Source organism: Pongo abelii, chromosome 1, assembly GCF_028885655.2.
Source record: "Pongo abelii isolate AG06213 chromosome 1, NHGRI_mPonAbe1-v2.0_pri, whole genome shotgun sequence".
Taxonomy (NCBI): Eukaryota; Metazoa; Chordata; class Mammalia; order Primates; family Hominidae; genus Pongo; species Pongo abelii.
The window spans coordinates 231,755,590-231,777,148 of NC_071985.2; the positions used below are offsets into that span (position 1 = coordinate 231,755,590).

At 51.3% G+C, this 21,559-nt stretch overlaps 1 protein-coding gene across 12 annotated transcripts in view; it reads left to right on the forward strand.

Annotated features, from left to right (window-relative positions):
- Positions 1-21,559, forward strand: part of MORN1 (MORN repeat containing 1) — a 63,938-nt gene that overhangs the window by 19,096 nt on the left and 23,283 nt on the right. For 6 of the 12 annotated variants that reach the window (XM_002811594.4, XM_054557365.2, XM_054557359.2 and 3 more), the window contains 3 exons: positions 81-191; positions 11,844-11,967; positions 12,946-13,112. In XM_002811594.4, the coding sequence (XP_002811640.3) occupies positions 81-191; positions 11,844-11,967; positions 12,946-13,112 (402 nt within the window). Of the gene's footprint in view, positions 1-80; positions 192-11,843; positions 11,972-12,945; positions 13,113-15,269; positions 17,010-21,559 lie in introns of those variants that run through there. The other 6 variants (XM_009235818.3, XM_054557382.1, XM_063715756.1 and 3 more) reach the window with 3 other exon arrangements.

The window sequence follows — 21,559 nt, forward strand, 5'->3', positions numbered from 1 at the left end:
GTGCCCACTGCTGACTCAGCCATGGGGTGGGTGGGGGACCATGCCAGTCACCGCTAAAGCCACACTCTATCGTCTCCCAGAACAAGCTACGAGGATCGTGATCTTGGGTCCGGAGGTGATGGAAGTGGCCCAAGGGTCTCCCTTCTCGGTGAACGTTCAGCTGCTGCAGGACCACGGGGAAATTGCCAAGAGTAAGCATCTCCGGGGGAGATGACCTAACGTTTCCAAAAGAGAAACAGGCAGCAGGTTCTTAAGCAGTGAAGATGCGGACGAGATGTTGCATGTGGCTCCTGAGGCACAGCAGTGACTTCGTGCCCAGAGCCTGGCAGAGAGGTCGCAGGCGTGCCAGCTCCCCTACCAGTCAGGGCAGCCTTGGGTGTGCGTGCAAGCATGTGTGCACATATTGTGTGATGTGCGTGCTCGTGTATGTGTGTGCATATGTGTGTATGCCTTGCACAGGTGTGCACAGGTCTGAATGTGTTTACGTGTGTGGGGGGGCGCGCGTGCACGTGTGTCAGTGTGTCCTTCCTTTTTAGGAGGAACAGTCTTCCGTTCCAGTGAGGGGCTACTTTCTCCTTCCCCACTCGTCTGCTGGTGGGCATCGCAGTTGTTTGCACCTTGGGCTGTTATGAATAGTGCTGCTGTGAACATTTGTATACAAGTTTTTGTGTGAATGTGTTTTCATTTCTCACGGGTATGCACCTACGAATGGAATCCCTGGATCACGTGGTAGATTTATGTTTGAACTTTTCTCTTTTTTTGAGATGGAGTTTCACTCTTGCTGCCCAGGCTGGAGTGCAGTGGCGCAATGTCGGCACTCCACAACCTCCGCCTCCCGCGTTCAAGCGATTCTGCCTCGGCCTCCTGAGTAGCTGGGATTCCAGGCACGCGCCATCATGCCCCACTAATTTTGTATTTTGAGTAGAGATGGGGTTTCGCCATGTTGGTCAGGCTGGTCTCGAACTCCCGACCGCAGGTGATCGGCCCGCCTCAGCCTCCCAAAGTGCTGGCATTACAGGCGTGAGCCACCGCGCCTGGCCTGAACTTTTAAAGAAGCTGCTAAACTGTTTTTCCAAAATGGCTGCAGCATTTTACAGTCCCGTCAGCAATGCATGAAGGTTCAGATTTCTCTGCGTCTTCCCAACACTTGGAATTGTGTCTTTTTGTAATAGCTGCCCTGTGGGTGTGAAGCGATAGCTCGTCGAGATTTTGATTCGCATTTGCCTAATGAGTGATGATGATGAGCGGCTCTTGCTGTGTTTATTGACTATTTGTTTATCTTCTTTGGCGAAACGTCTATTCAAATATTGTACACATTTTTTAAAAATTGGACTGTCAGTCAGGCACAGTGGCTCACACCTAAAATCCCAGCACTTCAGGAGGCTGAGGTGCGAGGATCACTAGAGCCCAGGAGATCTTTTTTTCGTTGTTGTTGTTGTTTTGAGACAGAGTCTCACTGTGTCACCCGGGCTGGAGTGCAGTGGCGTGATCTCGGCTCACTGCAAGCTCCGCCTCCAAGGTTCAAGCGATTCTTCTGCCTCAGCCTCCCGAGTAGCTGGGACTACAGGCGCCCACCACCACGCCCAGCTAATTTCTTGTATTTTTTTTTTTTTTTAGTAGAGACGGGGTTTCACCGTGTTGGCCAGGATGGTCTCGATCTCCTGACCTCGTGATCCGCCCGCCTTGGCCTCCCAAAGTGCTGGGATTACAGGCATGAGCCACCGCGCCCGGCCAAGTCCCGGAGATCAAGACAAGCTTGGGCAATATAGTGAGACCCCATCCCTAAAAAAAAAAACCAAAATTGTTTTTAATTAGCTGGTCATGGTAGTGCATGCGTGTGGTCCCAGCTACTCGGAAGGCTGAAATTGGGAGAGTCCCTTGAGCCCAGCAGGTTGAGGCTACAGTGAGCCCCGTGACTGCACCACTACACTCTAGCCTGGGTGACACAGGGAGACCCTGTCTCATAAAAAAAAAAGAAGAAGAAGAAGAAGAAAACTGAAAAAAAGGTTGTCTTCTTATTTTTAGCTATAGAGTTCTTTACCTATTCTGGATATAAGCCCTTTATCAGATACATCTTTGCAAATGCTTTCTGTCCACCTATGGCTTATATTTTCATTTGCTTAATGCTATCTTTGGAACAGCAAAAGGTTTTCATTTGGGTGAAGTCCAATTTGTCAATTTTTTCTTTTATGGAACATAGTTTTGGTACTGTATTTAAGAATTCTTTCCCTAACCCAAGTTTCACAAAGATTTTCTCGTATCCCTCTAGAAGTCTTATAGTTCTAGCTCTTACATTTAGGCCTGTGATCCAGTGTGAGTTATTTTTTATGGAAAAGATAAAGTTCTAAATTCATCTTTTCTTCATGGGGATGTTCAATCATCCCAGCATCATTTGTTGAGAACACTGTCCTTTTGCCGTTGAGTTGCCCTGGCACCTTGGTTGAAAATCAGTCAGCCCTAAGAGTCAAGGTTTATGCCTGGACCCCCAGTCTGCTCCACTGATCTGTCTATCCTGATTTATCCTCAGTCTATGCCAGGACCACACTATCTGGATTCTTGTCGCTTTTAGCACGTTTTCCAACTGGAGAGTCCTCCAGTTTTGTTTTTCCTTTTCAAAATGATCTTGACTCTGCTGGGACCTTTACATTTCTGTATAAAATTTTAAGATCAGCTTGCCAACTTCTGCAACAACAACAAAAGAAGGCTGCTGGAATGTTGATGGAGGTGCGTTGAACCCCTCTGGAGAGAATGGCCAGATGAAATCTTACCAACACTGAGGCCTCCAGCTCATGAACACAGAAGCATCTCTCCATTTAGGTAGAGTTCTTACTTTATCACCAGTGTCTTGTTCCTTTCAGCATACATCTTGCACTTCTTTGTGAAAGCTATTAATACATAACAATGTTATTTATTAGATATTGAATTGTAATTATTTTATTATTTCTAAACATTGATAAATTTGTATATTCTTTTTATGCCATCATGAGTAGAATTTTCTTAACTTCATTTCAGAGGTTGCTAGAGACTACAATTGATTTTTACTTATTGACCTCATTTCCTTTGACTTGCTTTACTCATTTATTAGCTCTACTAGTTTTTTGGAGGATTCCTTAAGATTTTCTCTATATACGATCATATTGTTTATAAATAAATACAATTTTACTTCTTCCTTTTCAGTCTGAACATGAAAAGCTGCAAGGTTTTTACATTACCTCCAGCAATGAAAGAGGGTTCCAATGGCTTTACACCCTCCTCAGTACTTGCTATTGTCTGTCTTTTTTTTTTTTTTTTTTGAGACTGAGTTTTGCTCTGTCATCCAGGCTAGAGTGCAGTGGCTCAATCTCAGCTCACTGCAAGCTCCACCTCCTGGGTTCACACCATTCTCCTGCCTCAGCCTCCTGAGTAGCTGGGACTACAGGCGCCCACCACCACGCCCGGCTAATTTTTTTGTATTTTTGTAGTAGAGATGGGGTTTCACCCTGCCAGCCAGGATGATCTCAATCTCCTGACCTCTTGATCCACCGCCCTCGGCCTCCCAAAGTGCTGGGATTACAGGCATCAGCCACCGCCCCCAGCCTTTGTTTTTTTTGAGACTGGGTCTTGCTCTGTTGTCCAGGCTGGAGTGCAGTGGTGCAATCTCAGCTCACTGCAACCTCTGCCTCCCAGGCTCAAGCGATTCTCCTGCCTCAGCCTCCCAAGTAGCTGGGACTACAGGCATGCACCACCACGCCCAGCTAATTTTTGTATTTTTAGTAGAGACAGGGTTTTACCATGTTGGCCAGAATGGTCTCCATCTTCTGATCTTGTGATCTGCCCGCCTCAGTCTCCCAAAGTTCTGGGATTACAAGCATGAGCCACCTTGCTGGCCTGTCTGTCTTTTGGATGTAGCCATCTTTGTGGGTGTGAAGTGGTGCCTTCTTGTGGTTTTGATTTACGTTTCCCTAAAGGCTAATGATGTTGAGCATCTTTTTGTGTGCTATGGGCCATTTGTAGATCTTAGTTGGAGAAATGGACATAAGAGGCACAACTTGACTCCAGAAGTGGGGCTCAGACACAGGACCAAATTGAGGACTAGATAAAACAGGGCCAGGGAGGAAGCAGCCTTCCATAAGACATGCCCACCAACGCATCGTGCCAGTTTACCATCACCATGCAACACCTGGGAGTTACCGCCGCTTTCCATGGCAATGGCCTGATGACCCAAAAGTTACTGCCGCTTCCCTAGAAATGTCCACATAAACCACCCCTTGATCTGCATGCAGTTAAAAGTGGGTATAAATATGACTGCAACGCTGCCCTGAGCCACTGCTTTCTGCCTGTGGGGCAGCCCCGCTCTGCAGGAGCTGTAGCTCTGCCACCTCCATACCTCCCACTCACCCTTAAATCCTTCCCTGGCCAAAGCCAAGAACCCTCACAGGCTAAGCCCTACTGTGGAGCTCACCTGCTCTGCATCAAAATGTCTTAAGAGTTCTTTACATATTCTAGATACAAGTCCCTTCTCAGATATCTAATTTGCAAATACATTTTTCCATTTTGTGGGCAGTCTGACAGTTTCTTGATGGTGTCCTTTGAAACACAAAAGTTTTAAGTTTCGATGAAGCCCAATTTCTCTATTTTTCTTTTTGTTGCTTTTGATGTCATATCCATGAAGACTTTGCTTAGTCTGGAGTCATGGAGATTTACTCCTATGTTTTCTTTTAAGAATTTTATATTTTTAGGCCAGGCACGGTGGCTCACGCCTGTAATCCCAGCACTTTGAGAGGCCAAGGCAGGAGGATCACCTGAGGTCAGGAGTTCAAGACCAGCCTGGCCAACGTGGCAAAACCCTGTCACTACTAAAAAATACAAAAACTAGCTGGGCATAGTGGCAGGTGCCTGTAGTCCCAGCTATTTGAGAGGCTGAGGCAGGGAGAATTGCTTGAACCCAGGAGGCAGAGGTTGCAGTGAGCCGAGATCACGCCACTGCACCCCAGAGCAAGACTCCATCTCAAAAAAAATTGTATATTTTTAGCTCTTACATTTAGGACTGTGAACCATTCGGTGTTAATCTTTTTGTTTGGTGTAAGGAAGGGGTCCAACTGCTGTATATTCTTTTGAATGTAGATATCTATTTGTCCTAAGATCATTTGTTAAAAAGAGTATTCTTTCCCCAATTATCTTTTTGTTTGTTTTTGTAATTTTTTTTTTGTATAGACAATCTCACTATGTTGCCCAGGCTGGTCTCAAACTCCCAGGCTCAAGCAGTCCTCCCACCTCAGCCTCCCAAAATACTGGGATCACAGGCATAAGCCACCAAGCCTGGCCTTTTTTCTTTTTCTTTTTTTTTTAATAGAGCAATGAATTCTCTTGTCCTTCAGCTTGCTAAAGTTTTGTTGGGAATTTCTGCATCCCTGTTTGTGAAGGATATTGGCATGAAATTTTCTTTTCTTGTAATGTCTTTGTCTAGTTTTGCTATCAAGGTAATGCTGTCCTCATAGAATGAGTGAATTGGGAAAAATTCTCTCTTCAATTTTCGGGAAGAGTTTGTGTGCACTTGAGAAGAATGTGAATTTTGTTGTGTACAATATTTTATAAATCAGGTCAATTTTGTTGATATTATTGTTTTTCTATGTATTTTTTCTATGTATTTTTCCATGTATTTTTCTATGTGTTTTTCTATGTGTTTTTCTATGTATTTTGTTGACATTATTGATATTCTATGTATGTATGTATACTATGTCCTTGCTGATTTTCTGTCTGCTTGTTTTATCAGTTATTGAGAGTAGCATATTGAAATATCTGACTATGATAGATTTGCCTTGCCGGGTGCAGTGCCTCATACCTGTCATCCCAGCATTTTGAGAGGCTGAGGCGAGCAGATCACTTGAAGTCAGGAGTTTGAGACCAGCCTGGCCAACATGGTGAAGCCCCATATCTACTAAAATCTCTACTAAAAATACAAAAATTAGCCAGGCATGGTGGTTCACACCTGTAATCCCAGCTACTTGGGAGGCTGAGGCAGGAGAATTGCTTGAACCTGGGAGGCGGAGGTTGCAGTGAGCTGAGATCGCACCACTGTACTACAGCCTGGGTGACAGAGCAAGACCCTGTCTCAAAACAAGCAAACAAACAAAAGATTTGCCTATTTCTGCTTTTATTTCTATCAATTTTTGGTTCATGTATTTTGGGGCTCTGTTATTGGGGGCATACACATTTAGGATTTTTATGCAGTTTAATCAGTTGATCCCTTATCACTGTGAAATTACTTTCTTTATCCCTAGTAACTGTCTTTACTCTTACATCTACTTTCTGTGATATTAATATGGTCACTTTTTATTTCTTTTGGCTAGCATTAGCATGGTGTAGCTCTATCCATCCTTTTACTTTTAACCTGCTTATGTTTTTAAAGTGTACTTTTTGTAGGCAGCATATAGTTGTCTTGCTTTTTTATCCAATCTAATAATCTCTGCCTTTTAACTGAACTGTTTATACCATTCACATTTAATACGGTTACTGACACAGTAGGATTAAATTTACCATTTTACTATTTTTTAATTTGCCCCAGCTGTTTGTTTCCCCTCTATATCTATTTTTAACTTTTTTGAATTGGGCATTTTTTATGATTCCATTTTATCATCTCTGATTTTATATATATATATATATATATTTTTTTTTTTTTCTAACTGATTTTTTTTTTTTTTCGAGACAAGGTCTCACTCTGTCACCCAGGCTGAAGTACAGTGGTGAAATCATAGCTCACTGCAGCCTTGACCTCCTGGGCTCAAGTAATCCTCCTGCCTCAGCCTCCTGAGTAGCTGGGACTATAGGTGCACACCACCACACCTGGTTAATTAAAAAAATTTTTTTTTCTTTTAGAGATGAGGTCTCACTCTGTTGCCCAGGCTGCTCTTAAACTCCTGGTCCCAAGCAATCCGCCCACCTGGGCCTCCCAAAGTGCTGGGATTATAGGTGTGAGCCACCACACCCGGCTCTCTGTTAATGTATTAATTATAACTCTTTGTTTTGTTATTTGAGGGATTACTTTAGTGTTTTACAATTCACTAAGTAAAAGGGGATCATCATAAATGTATTGGAGGAGGAAGGGTTGGTCTTGCTGTGTCAGGGGTAGCAGAGGTACATCTTGACTTACCACAGTTTCTTTCTTTTTTATTTTATTCTTAATCCTGGCAAGCTGTGACACAGTTATTTTCAAGAGATGTAATATACTACTTCACGTGTAAGAACTGTACAGTTGTATACCTTTTTTGCCAGTCCCAATTTTTATGCAGTTGTTTTCATATATTTTATGTTCATATATGTAATAAAATTAATAATACGTTGTTATTTTTATTTAAATGACCACTTAGGTTTTAATGTGTACTTAATAAACAGTAAGCAGTCTCTTCTGTTGACCCGCATTGCTGTGGCTTCTGGTTCTTCTTGCTTCTTCCTGTGGGTCCATATTTCCATCTGCTCTCATTTTCCTCTGCCTGAAGGACTTAATCTACATTTCTTGTAGTACAGGTTTGCTAGTGATTAATTCTTTCTGCTTTTGTATGTCTGGAAACATCTTGATTTTAGTTTCTTTTTTTTTGAGATGGAGTTCTGCTCTTGTCCCCCAGGCTGGAGTGCAACGGCGCGATCTTGGCTCACCGCAACCTCTGCCTCCCAGGTTCGAGCAATTCTCCTGCCTCAGCCTCCCAAGTAGCTGGGATTACAGGCACCCGCCACCACGCCCAGCTAATTTTTTTTGTATTTTTAGTAGAGACAGGGTTTCGCCATGTAGGCCAGGTTGGTCTCAAACTCCGGACCTCAGGTGTTTTCGTTAAATTTGGAAATTTTTCAACCATTATTTCTTCCAGTAATTTTTCTGGCACAGCCTCTCCCATGCGTTACCCGTGATTGGGCTACCTGAGGTCGTCCCCCTGTTCGCTGGTTCCCTTCCTTTCTTCCTTCTGTTTTTTTCTTTTTAACTCTTTTTTTCCCTTGATGGTTCACTTGGGATGGCTTCTATAGCTGTACAGTTGACCCTTGAACAAAAACAGGTTTGAACTGCAGGATCCACTCATACACAGGTTTTCCTGTGCCTCGGCCACCCCAAAAACAGCAGGACCAACCCCTCTTCTTCCTCCTCCTCCTCAGTCTGTTCAATGTGAAGACAACAAGGATGATCTTTGTGATAATCCACTTCCACTTAATGAATAGTAAATATGTTTTTTGTTTTTTGTTTTGAGATGTCTCGCTCTGTCGCCCAGGCTGGAGTGCAGTGGCACAATCAGAGCTCATTGCAACCTCCACCTCCCGGGTTCAAGTGATTCTCCTGCCTCAGCCTCCCGAGTAGCTGGGACTATGGGCATGCGCCTCCACGCCCGGCTGATATTTGTATTTTTAGCAGAGACGGAGTTTCACCATATTGGCCAGGCCGGTCTCAAACTCCTGACCTCATGATCCGCCTGTCTCAGCCTCCCAAGGTGCTGGGATTACAGGCATGAGCCACTGCGCCCAGACTTGTTTTCTTTTACTATGATTTTCTTAATAACATTTTCTTTCTTCTAGCTTACTTTATTATAAGAATACAGTGTTTAATAGATATAACATACAAAATATGTGTTAATCAACAGTTTCTGTTATCAGTAAGGCTTCTGGTCAACAGTGTGCTATTAGAGTAAAGTTGTGGGGAGTTGGAATTGACGTGTGGATGTTCAGCCGCATGGAGGGTCAGCGGCTCTCTTCCGAGCCATGTTGGCCAAGGGTCAACCGCATTTCCAGGTTCATAAATCTTTTCTTCTGCAATGTTTAACCTGTTGTGAATCACACCCAGCATATTTTTTATCTCATACATTATAGTTTTCATCTCCAGAAGTTTGACTTTGTTCTTTTTTCTTATTTATTTATTTATTTATTTTTTGAGACAGAGTCTCGCTCTGTCTCCTAGGCTGGAGTGCAGTGGTACAATCTCGGCTCACTGCAACCTCCACCTCCCAGGTTCAAATGATTCTCCTGCCTCAGCCTCCCAAGTAGCTGGGATGACAGACACGTGCCACCACACCCAGCTAATTTTTTGTATTTTTAGTAGAGATAGGGTTTTGACATGTTGGCCAGGCTGGTCTCAAACTCCTGACCTCAGGTGATCTGCCCGCCTTGGCCTCCCAAAGTGCTGGGATTATGGGTGTGAGCCACTGTGCCCGGCTCTTTGTTCTTGTTTATATCTTGTATGTCTCTATTTAACTTTGGAACATGGAATACAGTTATGATCACCATGCTTGAACGTCCTCTACTGCTGATTCTAACATCCGTGTCAGTTTTGGACCGGTTTCAGTAGATGGATTTTTCTCCTTGTTATGGGCCATACTTTCCTGCATTCTTCGCATGCCTCATAATCTTTGATTGGATGCCAGACATTGTAAATTTTACCTTGTTGGGTGTTGGATATTTTTGTATTCCTATAAATATTCTTGAGCTTTGTTCTGGGGCACAATTCAGTGACTTGGAGACAGTTTAATCCTCTTGGGTCTTGCTTTTATGATTTGTTAGACAGGTCTGCTGGAGACCTGTCTGCCTCACACCAATGGCTCCCCATGACTGTAGCAAGACCCTTCTGAAAGCTTGCCCCCGCTTCCTGTGACTTGAGTTTTTCCAGCCTGGCTGATGAGAACAGGCACCATGCCCAGTCCTGTGTGAGGCCCAGGTCCTGGTCCCTCTTAATTCTTCAGACGGTTCTTCCCCAGCCTCGTGGAGTTTTGTCCCGGGTGTGCTGAATGGTGCTCTGCTGAATACTCCAGGGCCTCCTGCGGGTGCAGGGTCCTCTCTCTACTCAGGGTCCTCTCTCTCCTCTTCGCAGCTCTGCCCTTTGAATTTTAAAACTCTGACTGTGTGCCCTGTTCCCCAGATTCTCTGCTCATTTTCCTCAACTGAGGGGGTTTGTTGGGCTCTGCCTCAGTTTCCACTCTCTGCAGCTCATCCTGCACATTCTCTTAAGGCAGCGGCCAGGGCAATTATAGAGTCCACTGGGCTCTGCCTCAGTTTCTCCTCTCTGCAGCTCATCCTGCACGTTCTCTTAAGGCAGCGGCCAGGGCAATTATAGCGTCCACACCGTTTGTTTCCTTCTTTCAAGGATCTGTCCTGAGTTGCCTGGTGTCTGGGATCCTGATGATCAATTTCATCGCACTTTGTCGGCTTTCTTGGTTATTGGAACCAGGGGTGTCAATCGATCCCAGTTACTCCATCCCCATACAGATGTCCAGCAGGCTACGCTAGTGCTTTTACATTTGACATCTTTGCTTTCCCAGTCGTGTCTCCTTTGCCAGATCTTAGTAAGATGAGAGGCTGGGTTCCTGTTAACCTCTCCTTCTCCGTGGGACCTTGACCTCAGAGTCCACATGACCAGGCCCTGGACCTGTGCCTAATGCCAGGGGTGCAGGGTGTGATACATCATCCGTGATGATCGGGGGCAGCCCCAGGCTCTGAGGCGACCCCTCCATGGCCACCCAAGTGGGAGCCTGCCTGGGCCCTGCTTTGTCCGAATGGCTCATGTTCGCTGAAGTCCAGTCACTTCCCACTTGGGAGCCCGTCCCAAAGCTCGGCATCCACTTTGGGGCACCGGACTGGTCTCCTTCCTCTTCTTCTTTTGTTTCCTTTTTTTTTTTTTTTGAGACGGAGTCTCTCTCTGTCGCCCGGGCTGGAGTGCAGTGGCATGATCCCGGCTCACTGCAGCCTGCGCCTCCTGGGTTCAAGCAATTCTCCTGCCTCAACCTCCCAAGGAGCTGGGATGATTACAGGCATGCGCCACCACACTTGACTACTTTTTGTATTTTTAGTAGAGACGGGTTTCACCATGTTGGCCAGGCTGGTCTCAAACTCCTGACCTCAGGAGATCCACCCACCTCGGCCTCCCAAAGTGCTGGGATGACACCTGTGAGCCACCGTGCCTGGCCTCCTTCCTCTTCCTCTTTGCTCCTCTCGGCACAGCCATCTTGCCTCCACCCACGGTGCCCAAGCCACTCCTCCCTGCTATCCAGCACTCCCACGTGGGGTCTTCTGGGTGTGGCCGAACACCCAGCTCTGCCACCTCCACCTGCCCAGCAGGGCCCAGAGCATCTGCACTCAGCAACTCAGAGGGACAGGGGTGTCCACTCCTTGGGCACAGTCCTCTGGGGGCCACCTGCAGCCTGAGGTCCCCAGGAGCAATGGGGTGCAGGATGGAGCAGCTGGCTCAGCAGACACTTGGTGGGCACCGGCTGTGTGCCAGGCCCTGTGCTGGGTACCTTAGTGGACGGGGGAGCCCATCCCCCCGGGTCAAGGTGGGAGATGGGCGTGGAGGGCCTGCTATCCGCCAGGGTGATGAGGCCCACCAAGGAGGCCCTGGGAGCTTGTGAATGCCAGTGCCACCCCACGCCCCTGACCAGCCCAGGGCCTGGGTGTGCCTGAGGTGAACCCCTGAGGCTGGTCGGCAAGGAGATGCCTTCCCATAGTGTGCCAGCCCCAGGCTAGGGCAGGAGTGGAGCCAGGGGTCCCCGAGGCCTAGAGCTGGAGATTCAGGATCCAGGACCTGAGGCGCGGGGTATAGGGGTACAGGGGTACAGGGGTATTGAGGTGAGTGTGGCCAGCACCAGAGATCCCAGGGCTGGGAAACTTCTGCAGGGCATGGGAGAGGACCAGAGAGGCCACGGAGGGCAAGCCGGGGTCCTCAGCCCGCCAGGGTCACAGCCGCTGGCAAATGTGGCCCCGCTGAGTTATAAACACAGCGTCCCAGAAGCCTGCCCCGGGCCCCTGCCCGCAGGTGGAGTCTTGGTGAGCCCTGTGCCCACGCACCCCCGCTCCTGGGTGCCTGTGAGTGTTCACTGCCTGCTCCTCTCTCCTGGAAGGCGAGAGCGGCCGGGTCCTGCAGATCTCAGCGGGCGTCAGATACGTGCAGCTGTCAGCCTACTCCGAGGTCAGCTTTTTCAAAGTGGACAGAGACAACCAAGAGACACTCATCCAGACTCCATTGTGAGTACGTGTGACACCAATGAGTTAGTCTTGAGTTCATTTAGGTCACATTAATTCCTTGACTTCTTTCCCTGGAGACCTGGGCTAAGTCCTGGTTATGACAAATGAAATATTCGATGTCTGTTCTAAGGAAACAGCTCCCTTGAATTTCAGTACCTGACCCTCTGCTGTGGCCCCTCTTGCCTTCTGAGATCGTGAGCCCCTGGTCAGAGCCCCTAGTCTCCCCCAGTGCTCGGCCCCCAAGCCTCTGGGCCTGGGTCCATGTCTGGAGTGGAGACATCAGGACTCCGGCCCTCAGGTGCTCCTGGGAGGAGGGTCGGCTGCAGAGATGCTCAGGCCTCTCTTGCTGCAGCCAGGAGGGGAATGGCCCTTACCAGCCAGGCCTAGTTGGGCGCCACTCCCCACGCACACGTCACCAGGCCTCCCAGGAACACGCTGGAGCAGGCCAGTGTGTGCACAAACCCACGCGCAGAGGCCTGAGCTGCAGGACTCCAGGAAGAGGCCTCACTCTAAGCCCCGCAACATGAAAATCCATGCATTTTACCATTCACAGTCAGAACTTAGCAGTGCCCCAGGCAACCAGACCTGAGTGTGACGCCGCAGCTCCCACACTCCCTTTTCCCACCAGCCCTTCTCCTGAGTTAAGGACAGTCTGACATTTGGGGTAAACTTGGACCCACTGTGAAGTCAGAATGCACCCGAGAGGTGATGCTGCTGGAGTTGTCATAGATAATAATGGGGGCGGCAGGCAGCTCTTCCTTCAAGCCAAGACCTGCTGTCTTCTCCCTGGTGAGGCCCTTTTTCTCTCTGGGCCTCCATTGGCCCCATCCCAGCAGGAGACCTCCCAGAGAGGCTGAGTAGCGCTCCCTGGACTCAGTGTAGGCAAGTCCCAGGGTCCAGGGCGTGGGCCACGCTGTCTGCCTGCACCCTAGCTTGGTGTGGGGTGAGCAGAGCCAAGCTGCCCCCATTCCTTTGCAGTGGGTTCGAATGCATCCCTTATCCTGTGTCCAGCCCCGCAGCTGGGGTGCCGGGCCCCAGAGCTGCTAAGGGAGGTGCAGAAGCCGACGTGCCCCTGCCCAGGGGAGACCTGGAGCTGCATTTGGGTGCCCTCCATGGCCAGGAGGACACCCCTGGTGGCCTGCTTGGTAAGTGGAGCTCACAAACCAGTTGGGGATGGGTGGGCCCAGGCCCAGCAGTCAAGGGGGTGTGGGGTCATGGGGACCCAGAACCAGGCCAGAGCAGGAGCAAGCCGCACCCAGGGTCAGTCATCATGCATGGGTGAAAGGAGGCAGGGCTGGGCAGCCCACATCCCCAGACGAGCAGTCCCGGGTGGCTGCGGAGGCTCAAGCCGATTGTTCATCTGCCCTGAGCCTGGCAGGGGCTGCAGCCTCATGAGGTCCCCAGGGCAGAGTTTCTGGGTCTACTTGGCTGAGGGCAGCAGACTCACCCAGGCCTCGAGGCCAGTGGCCAGCCTGGACATGGCCCCAGCCACTCCTGCCGCCCGGGAGCCCCCACAGCGGCCGCCAGCCATGGCTCTGGGGGCTGCGGCACCAACTGCTCTCTCGAGGTCAGGGTTTCTGCTGCTCCGCTTCTGCATGGGTTGCCTCATATTTCTTCATGGAGAAGAGGCCCAGGTGCTCCAGCAGAACCCCCCGGCCCCCAACTCTGCCCCCCAAGGCTGGGGCCAGTGAGAACTGCACTTCCATAGAATGTGCGGCCTAGACTTCACAGGGATCATTCCAGAGTTACTCATGGAGTTGAATCAAAGTTTAATCCCTCTGGTGCAGCGAGCAGTGCACGTCAAACCCTCCCGTGCAGTGCGGTGTGCGCATCAAACCCTCCCGTGCAGCGAGTGGTGCGCGTCAAACCCTCCTGTGAAGTGAGCAGTGTGCGCGTCAGACCCTCCCGTGCAGTGAGCAGTGCTCGCGTCAAACCCTCCCGTGAAGTGAGCAGTGTGCGTGTCAAACCCTCCCGTGCAGCGAGTGGTGCGCGTCAAACTGTCCTGTGCAGTGAGTGGTATGCGATTCAAACCCTCCTGTCCAGCACAGTGTGCGTCTCAGTGCCGGAGTGAGGGAACAGTCTTGACAGCATTGGGAGGCCCTGGGGTGCTGCCGGCCACCGGGTCCTTCTTGCCACAGCCCTGCACCCCAAGACTCAGTAAACGGGAGTCGGGCATGGGGGTCCCCACTGGAAAAATGCCTGGCACTTTGAGTTTGGGGACCTTTGAAGAGGGCCCAGCTGACAGCTGAGGTTCCCGGCCCCCAAAGCTGGGATCTGAGCCTGAGGTGCTGCTTGGGGAGGACACAGGCCACAGGTTCCTGGGTCGAGGAGCACAGGGCAGATCTGAGAGGCCGTGGTGAGCCCAGATCCACAACTTAGCAGGGGTGGGCTATGCGCCACCACCTTCCACATGCAGATAAATGACCCAGGTTTGACGAGACGTCCCTGGTCATCCCCAAATGCGCCTCATATGCCAGCCCTTGTCACCTGCCTTGGCCGATGCGAGCTCAATCCCTGCCATGTCCCTGCCCGGCCCTTCCCACCACATGCAACCCCAAGTCCCCTGGAGGCCTCTCCCCAGGATTTGCACAGATGGCACCACCAGGCGGCCGTCGCGCCGCCTCCCCAAGTGCCAAGGCCTCTCTGCTCTAGACCTGAGCCCCACCTGCCGCCCCTGAGTCCTCACAGTCCCCTGACCCGGCTGCCGCACTGTGGTGACCCCCCAACTCCAACCCTCCAGGCCCCTGGGGCAAGCAGGCAGGGCCAGCCCCTCCCAAGCCGGAGTCCGGTGAGCCTTGGCCTGGACCCCCCCTTTCCTGTCCCTTAAGCCAGCCTAGCAGGCCCCAAAGCCTCCCTCACATCTTCCTGCCCAGACTGTGCCTGTCCCAAGGGTGCCCGAGACCCCGGCCCGGCCAGCCACACCGCCTTATGAGCTCAGCTCAGCTCTGGGCTCTCCTGCAGTGAGACAGGGCTGAGGGCTGAGGGGCGTGGTTGGCAGGCTGTGCCAGGGCCCTTTCTCCCGGGCACTGTGTGGCCTGTGACCCTCCTGGTCACTGTCTGCAGCAGCCCCTCTCAGCGGCCAGCACTCCTGGCCGGTCACTCGGCCCCGAGTTCTCCCTGAGGTTCCATGACTCACACAGCTGAAGCGGGAGAAAGTGGCAGCGGAATGGCCCTCGCCGCCCTGGGAAGAGCCTCTGCCACCAGGGCCACCTCCATGCCTGTGCCCCTGCCCCCAGAAACCTCAGCCGGCTGGTGGCCAGAAGCCCCGAAGCCTCAGAGCCTTGGGGGGTCTGTGCTTGCAGGGAGCTCACTCTTCTAGGATCAGACGAGTCTCCGTCCAAACAACGGCTGTGAGAGGACCAGCAAGCGTGGGTGTCATTCATCATATAAAAGAGCATGCGGGCATCCCAGGTGGGGCGGCAGGGCCCGGCGCCACTCCACAGGAGGCCAAGGCAGCCAAGCCTCAGGCCAGCAGGCCCACAGGGGGCCCAGCCCGCGCCCCCTCGTCTGCCTTCACCTCAGTTTATAGAAGCGGTTTTATACCGCATAGGTGGAATAGCTCTCGTATTTCTGCATAAAAATACTTACTGGGCGCCATGTCTTCTACTTGGAGAGATTTTCAGAGCCAAGGTCTCGATTGAAACCAGCCTCGTGCCTGCATCACACCCTACCCCGCGCGGGCCCCCCGCGCCGGCCCCACTGCCTGGGTCTGGGGCAGATCCTACCTGGGGGGCCTCCCCCTACTCTCAGCCCGGCTCAGGCTATTTCTGGCTTGACGATGATGTGAGTGTCCAGCCGTAAATTCTCCAGCACAAAAGATATTTCCCTTGGGAAACCTAGAGGAACGTGCTTTTGTTTTTGTAAGACCTTCTGGGGCTTGAACCACAGACATTTGGAGTTGGGTGCCGAGCTCTGCCTGGGCCTCCTGGGTGCATCCGAGACCAACCCTGGGAGGCTGGGCTGCTTTCACACTGATGTGAAGCTAAACCTCTCTGTGCCTCAGTTTCCTCATCCATAAAGGGAGGGTAACAGCAGTGTCCACCCCAAGGACGGATGACTGAGTGCGCATGCTGGCCTCCATCCAGGCCTGTGCAGGGGGCGCCCTGAAGGAGAGGAGCGTGGCCTGGGGTCTGGTGCAGTCAAGTCCACACTGAGAAGAGGAGGGGGAAGCCAGGGTCACGGAGGGGCACTCCCATAGGCTTCTGCTTTCTTTCTGTCACCCAGGCTGGAGTGCAGTGGCGTGATCTCGGCTCATCGCAGCCTCCACCTCCCAGGCTCAGGTGATTCTCCCACCTCAGCCTCCGGAGTAGCTGGAACCACAGGCACGAGCCACCATGCCCAGCTAATATTTTGTATTTTTTTGTAGAGACAGGGCCTCGCCATGTTGCCCAGGCTGGTCTCAAACTCCTGAGTTCAAGCAATCCTCCCGCCTCAGCCTTCCAAAGTGCTGGGATTACAGGCTGCTTTTACTTTCCTTTTCTTAAAACTGGATAACCCCTCACGGGAAGGGGCTGGTTGGGCAGGTTTCCCCAGAGCACGGTCGGCGGGGTCCTTGCTTTGTCTGTCTCCTGTCTCAGTGACTGGGCCAAGGACCCAGCAGGACTAACCCTAACACCACGCCCGACTAATTTTTGTATTTTTAGCAGAGATGGGGTTTTGCCATGTTGGCCAGGATGGTCTCGAACTCCTGACCTCACGTGATCTGCTCACCTTGGCCCCTCAAAGTGCTGGGATCACAGGCGTGAGCCACCACGCCTGGCCTCTTTAGTCTTTATCTTCCCTTCTTTATGTAATCCGTAATCCCATTTAGGACTGATTTATCGGGCTTGCTGCTTCCAAACCATGATCCGTGAATCGTTACCCTTCATTCCATGCAGCAGTTGACACAAACTTTTCTTCCCAATTCCCGTCTCCCATTGAAAGTCTGCCCCCAACATGTGGCCTTCACAGCACCCTGGGACATGGTGGGGACATGTGGCCTCCCTGCCCCGGGACAGCAGGGTGCTGGGCAGAGGGCCTCACTCAGTACCTGGAGCCCTGCCAGTCCCTAGGGGACTGGGGACTCCGGCCAGGAGCCCTGCAGAGGAAACGGAATCATTTCTAAGTTTCAGTTCCAGCCAAGACAGCATTCATCCCCAAGTAGGAGAAAACTAAAATAATCATGGCTTCAGCAAGAGTATTCCTGGCCGGAAGGCCCAGAGGCGTCAGCCCCACTGTCAGGAACACAGCTCTGTCTACCTGGACCCACCAGCGTCACCCCGAGGTCTGAGGCAGCTCCCGGAGCCCCTCCCTCAGTCAGCAACCCCTGCTCAGGCCTGAAAGGGCGGGCCAGTTCCAGACAGGCTCAGGCCCAGCTGCACGGAGGCCCTAGAATCAAGCAAGACCTCACAACCAGCCAGCAGGGACAGGGGGGTCGGCTTTAGCCATCATCCTGAAGGAAAACAAACGGGTGGCGTTCTGAGGCTGTCCAGTGTGTCCAGGGAAAATACACCAGGAATCATTTCCTTGTAAGCATGAACTTCGCATTCTCAAAAAAACCAAACCAAAGTCCCTTGCTCACACTTGTCCCTGGCCCAGTCACAGCGCTGCCTGCTTGGCTCCCAGATGGACGTCCTTCCCTCTGGCCGGACCCATGCAAAGAGGTGGACCCCATTGAAGCCTCTGGCCTGGCCTGCAGTGCGTCCTGGGACCGTGGGCAGCTGTGCTGATCCCAGCCTCAAGTTTCCTCCTCTGTACTTACCTGGGAGAGGGCTGGAGGCCATGGGACACAGGATGCCCAGTGAGACTCCTGCCCCGTGGCCGCAGAGACGGCACCTGCAGAAACCTGCCTGCCTGGCACCGACTGTGACACACCCTCCAGCCACCAAGCAGGATCTCCCACCCAGATGGCCACTCACCTACAGGGCAGAGACATCAGGCCAGAGAGCTTCAGGCCAGAAGATAATCCAACATGAGGCCTGAAAGAAACATGGGCCAGAAAATCTCCAGGGTACCTGCCCGCCGAAGTGCCTTCCAAGGACTCTCCTGAGCCCGTGGCTGAGACATGCACATCCATGGCAGAAGCTCCAGGTCTGGGCAGCCCTCTCTCTGCAGTCACAGACTATGCACACTGGGAACATCTACCTGCGACAAAGCCCGGCCACAGCCAGAGAGCAGGACGGCTCTCGCCAAGCCCCTTAGGCTGCTCCCCGTCGCTGACCCCGTGCTGCGTGGCACAGGCTTCCCCAACGCCCTGCCACATTTGGCTTCCCCCAAGCAGGCCGTGTGCTTAGGATGAGACGTGGCTACTTTTAGCAAACAACACTAGAGTGGCTTCAGCCCAGCCACGGTGACTTCTCGCTCACATAAGAGCTCAAGAGGGAGAGGTGATCTCCCTCCCCAGCCACTGGGCACCCCAGTTCCTGTTGCCTGTTCTGCCACTGTCATCTTCGTGCACCACCTCATGGTCCTGGATGGCTGCACAGGCTCTAGCCATCACGCCCCTGTTCCAGCTAGGAGAAAGGGGGAAGCATAAGTGGCAAGGAGAAGCGCCCTCTCCTTCTTTTTTTTTTAATTGCTCTATGCATTTATTATTAGCTATTGTTAATGCAGAACCAGAAGACAAAAAGCTCACAAACACTCTACACAATTTCACAAGACGCATTGCAGGGGAAAAAGTGACTGAGATGGATCAACAGTATGCTAGGGTCTTGGTGGACGCATTCCTAGGGGAGGTGGACCTCTAATTCCTGGTGGAGGTGGTCTCATTCCTGGAGGGGGCATGCCTACTGGTATCCCTCGAGCAGGGGGAAGCCCAATTGGTGGGCCCGTGGGTGGCCTCATACCAGGTTCAGAAGCTCCAGGTTTTAACTGTGGACATTGGATCTGGGGGAACAGCAGTCATGGCCGTGGGCAAGAGTAGTAAGATGCTGCCACACGTGGAACACAGAATGAGACGGATCCTACAAGATGGCTGAGTCTTCACTGGCACCTTTAAGGCTTCTGACAAGCATGTGAATTTGATCCCCTGTGATTGTGACGAGTTCAGAAAGATGAAACTAAAGAATGCGAAGCAACCAGAACGTGAAGAAAAGCGGGTTTAGGGCCCTCCCCTTCTAAAGAAGCTTCCTGGAGGCGCCACACTCACTGCCATTGCTCCGAGCTTGGTTACACGGCCCGGCCACACCAGGCCACGCAGAGGCAAGAAGCGCAATGTGCTGGCAAAGACTCCGTTACCGAAGGACAAGGGGAGAATGGCTGTCTTTGCCAAATAGCCCGTCACGAACATGCCCCTGCTGAGCCCCCACAGGTGCACCAACCAACTCGAAAGTCCCGGAGAGGGCTGGCGGGCAAGGACCTAAGTCTCCAGCCATCCCTGCAGGAGGAGCCCAGGGACCCTCGCATCTCTGATAAGGAAGTGGGTGGGGTGCCCTGCCGTGACCCCGAAACAGCCTATAGTCTCACCCTCCATTTACACAAGACTAAGTCTGCTGCTTTTGCAGCAAAAGCCCAGTGCTGGGGGTGAGCGTGTGGGGAATGTGGGAGACGGGCTCTGACCCAGCCACCTTGGGCAGCTGTGCTTACGAAGCACCCCCGCCGGTCCCAGCTGGACTTTGCCTGGCAGGACACCCAACAGGCCTCACCGTGGCCTCTGCCCCGGGGGTCGTGCATGGGGAGCTGGGCCAGCCCAACCAGTGGGATGTGCTGCTTCCCTACCCTACTCCACCTGCTGCAAACACAAACTGGAATGTTCTCAGCCACCTCCAGACTTCACACCTTTTGGGCTTTGGGGCACAGAGATCGGGCTGCCCTGGGGAGAGGAGGGAGAGAAGGAGGCTTCGAGAGAGCACGGACATGAGTTAGACCTGAAATAAAGCAAAGCCGCACCGCCTCACGTTTTAAAGCAATTGCCAATGTCTCAGCGTGTTCTGAAGCTCAGGATGACAGCCAGGGGCCGATAAACACCTGCCACAGATGCCCAGCATGCCCGTGCCACCCCTGAGGTCTCTGGACTGAAGGAAACAGAAGATGCCGGAAGGTACCTCCTGCTGGGTCAAGGCCACTGGGGTCTCCCAGGAGCACCTCCAGCCCTGCCCCCCATGCCCAGATTGTGGGGAGCACAGGCTTCGCTCCACTGTCCGTGGAAGAGGCTGGAAATTCAGCCCAGCCATCCCCACCCCAGGGACAGGCCTCCCAGGAACTCACACTCGCCCCCCATAAACTGGTGTGGACTTGGGGTCCCAGGCATCTTTCCTCCCAGACCCGACAGCAGCCAGAAACAAACCCTCCGGAAACCTGCCTTTCACTCGTACAAATAAATCGACAAAGAGGGCAAATCCTTTCTCTTTCTGGAGACCTAATGTCAGTGATACATAATTGCACATCACAATATTTTATTATTTTGTTGATATGAAATATTTCAGTTGTTAAGTTGTTTTTAACTTTCAAATAAGGATTTGCATTTCGTTGAGAAGAAAAGATGATTTCCAAGACATGGACTATTGCCAGATATTCTAAACCCTATTTTGGTTAAATTACAGCACCCAGATTTTAGTAACAAAGCACATTGATTTTATATTCAAAGGATTTTTATATTTAGTCTCTTAACCTTTTGTAATTCCCACCCACAGCTTGCAGCGTGGAACCCTTTTGTGTCCCTTGTTGTCAGTGGGGTGCCTGCCTGGGCCCCGTAATTTGGGCCACTGAGTTGGAGTGCAGGTGCTGCCCGTGGCGGGTGGACGTTGCCAGGCTGGCTGGGCCCCAGCGCCTCAAACAGTCCCCTGTGAATTGGATTTGGGAACGTAGAGAGGCCGCAGCCGTGAGAGGACGTCAGGTTGCTCTTCTTTTCTTCTTCTTCTTTTTTTTTCATGCACAAAACCCTCCCAGTGAATATTTTCAACGGATCTGAGTGGTTTCTCTTACACGTGTTGGACAAATGGTTTTGAGTATTCATCAGATGGGATCTATGAAGAATCAATCGTGATTGTAAGATGATTTTAAAAATCAAGGTGCCCTCTGCCACTAATTCAGTCTTGCCAGTAAAAGTGTCTGAATGTGCAGCAGATAATTTCAGGAAATTTCATTGCCTCGTGGGGTGATAACAGCTTTAAATATTAATTGTCTATGGTTAATTATGGCAGAGTAGCATGAAAGAGCCATATTTTTAAAGGAATGTTTGTGCTATAAATTCTTTTTCTAGAAATCACATCATATAGAGGGACTGTCCCAGAAAAATACAGTATAAAAAGATATCATGTTGCTTCCAATGCCAGAACAGTGGATGAAAATGGAAATGAACTCAGACTTCGGAGTGTGCGTGTGTCTATAACTAAGCAGGGATGTTGGAGGGGCCAGAACTGGGAGCAAGGCTAATTCTCTGCCTTCAGGCAAGCTTGTGGGAGCTGAGGGGCTCTTTGGTCAGCAAGCGGGTGGAGCACCCCTCCCTTGGGGTTAAGCAGCCTCCTTGGAGGTGGCTGCTCTTTTGGGTAAAAGCTTAAGCTTTCAGGTTCCCTCCTCCTCCACAGGTCCTTTTCTCTTCTCCAAGGTTCTTTCCTCTTCTTCCCTCCCCTTCCCGCCTGGAACAATTCAGTCCTAAAGCCATCAAGTCCTGCCA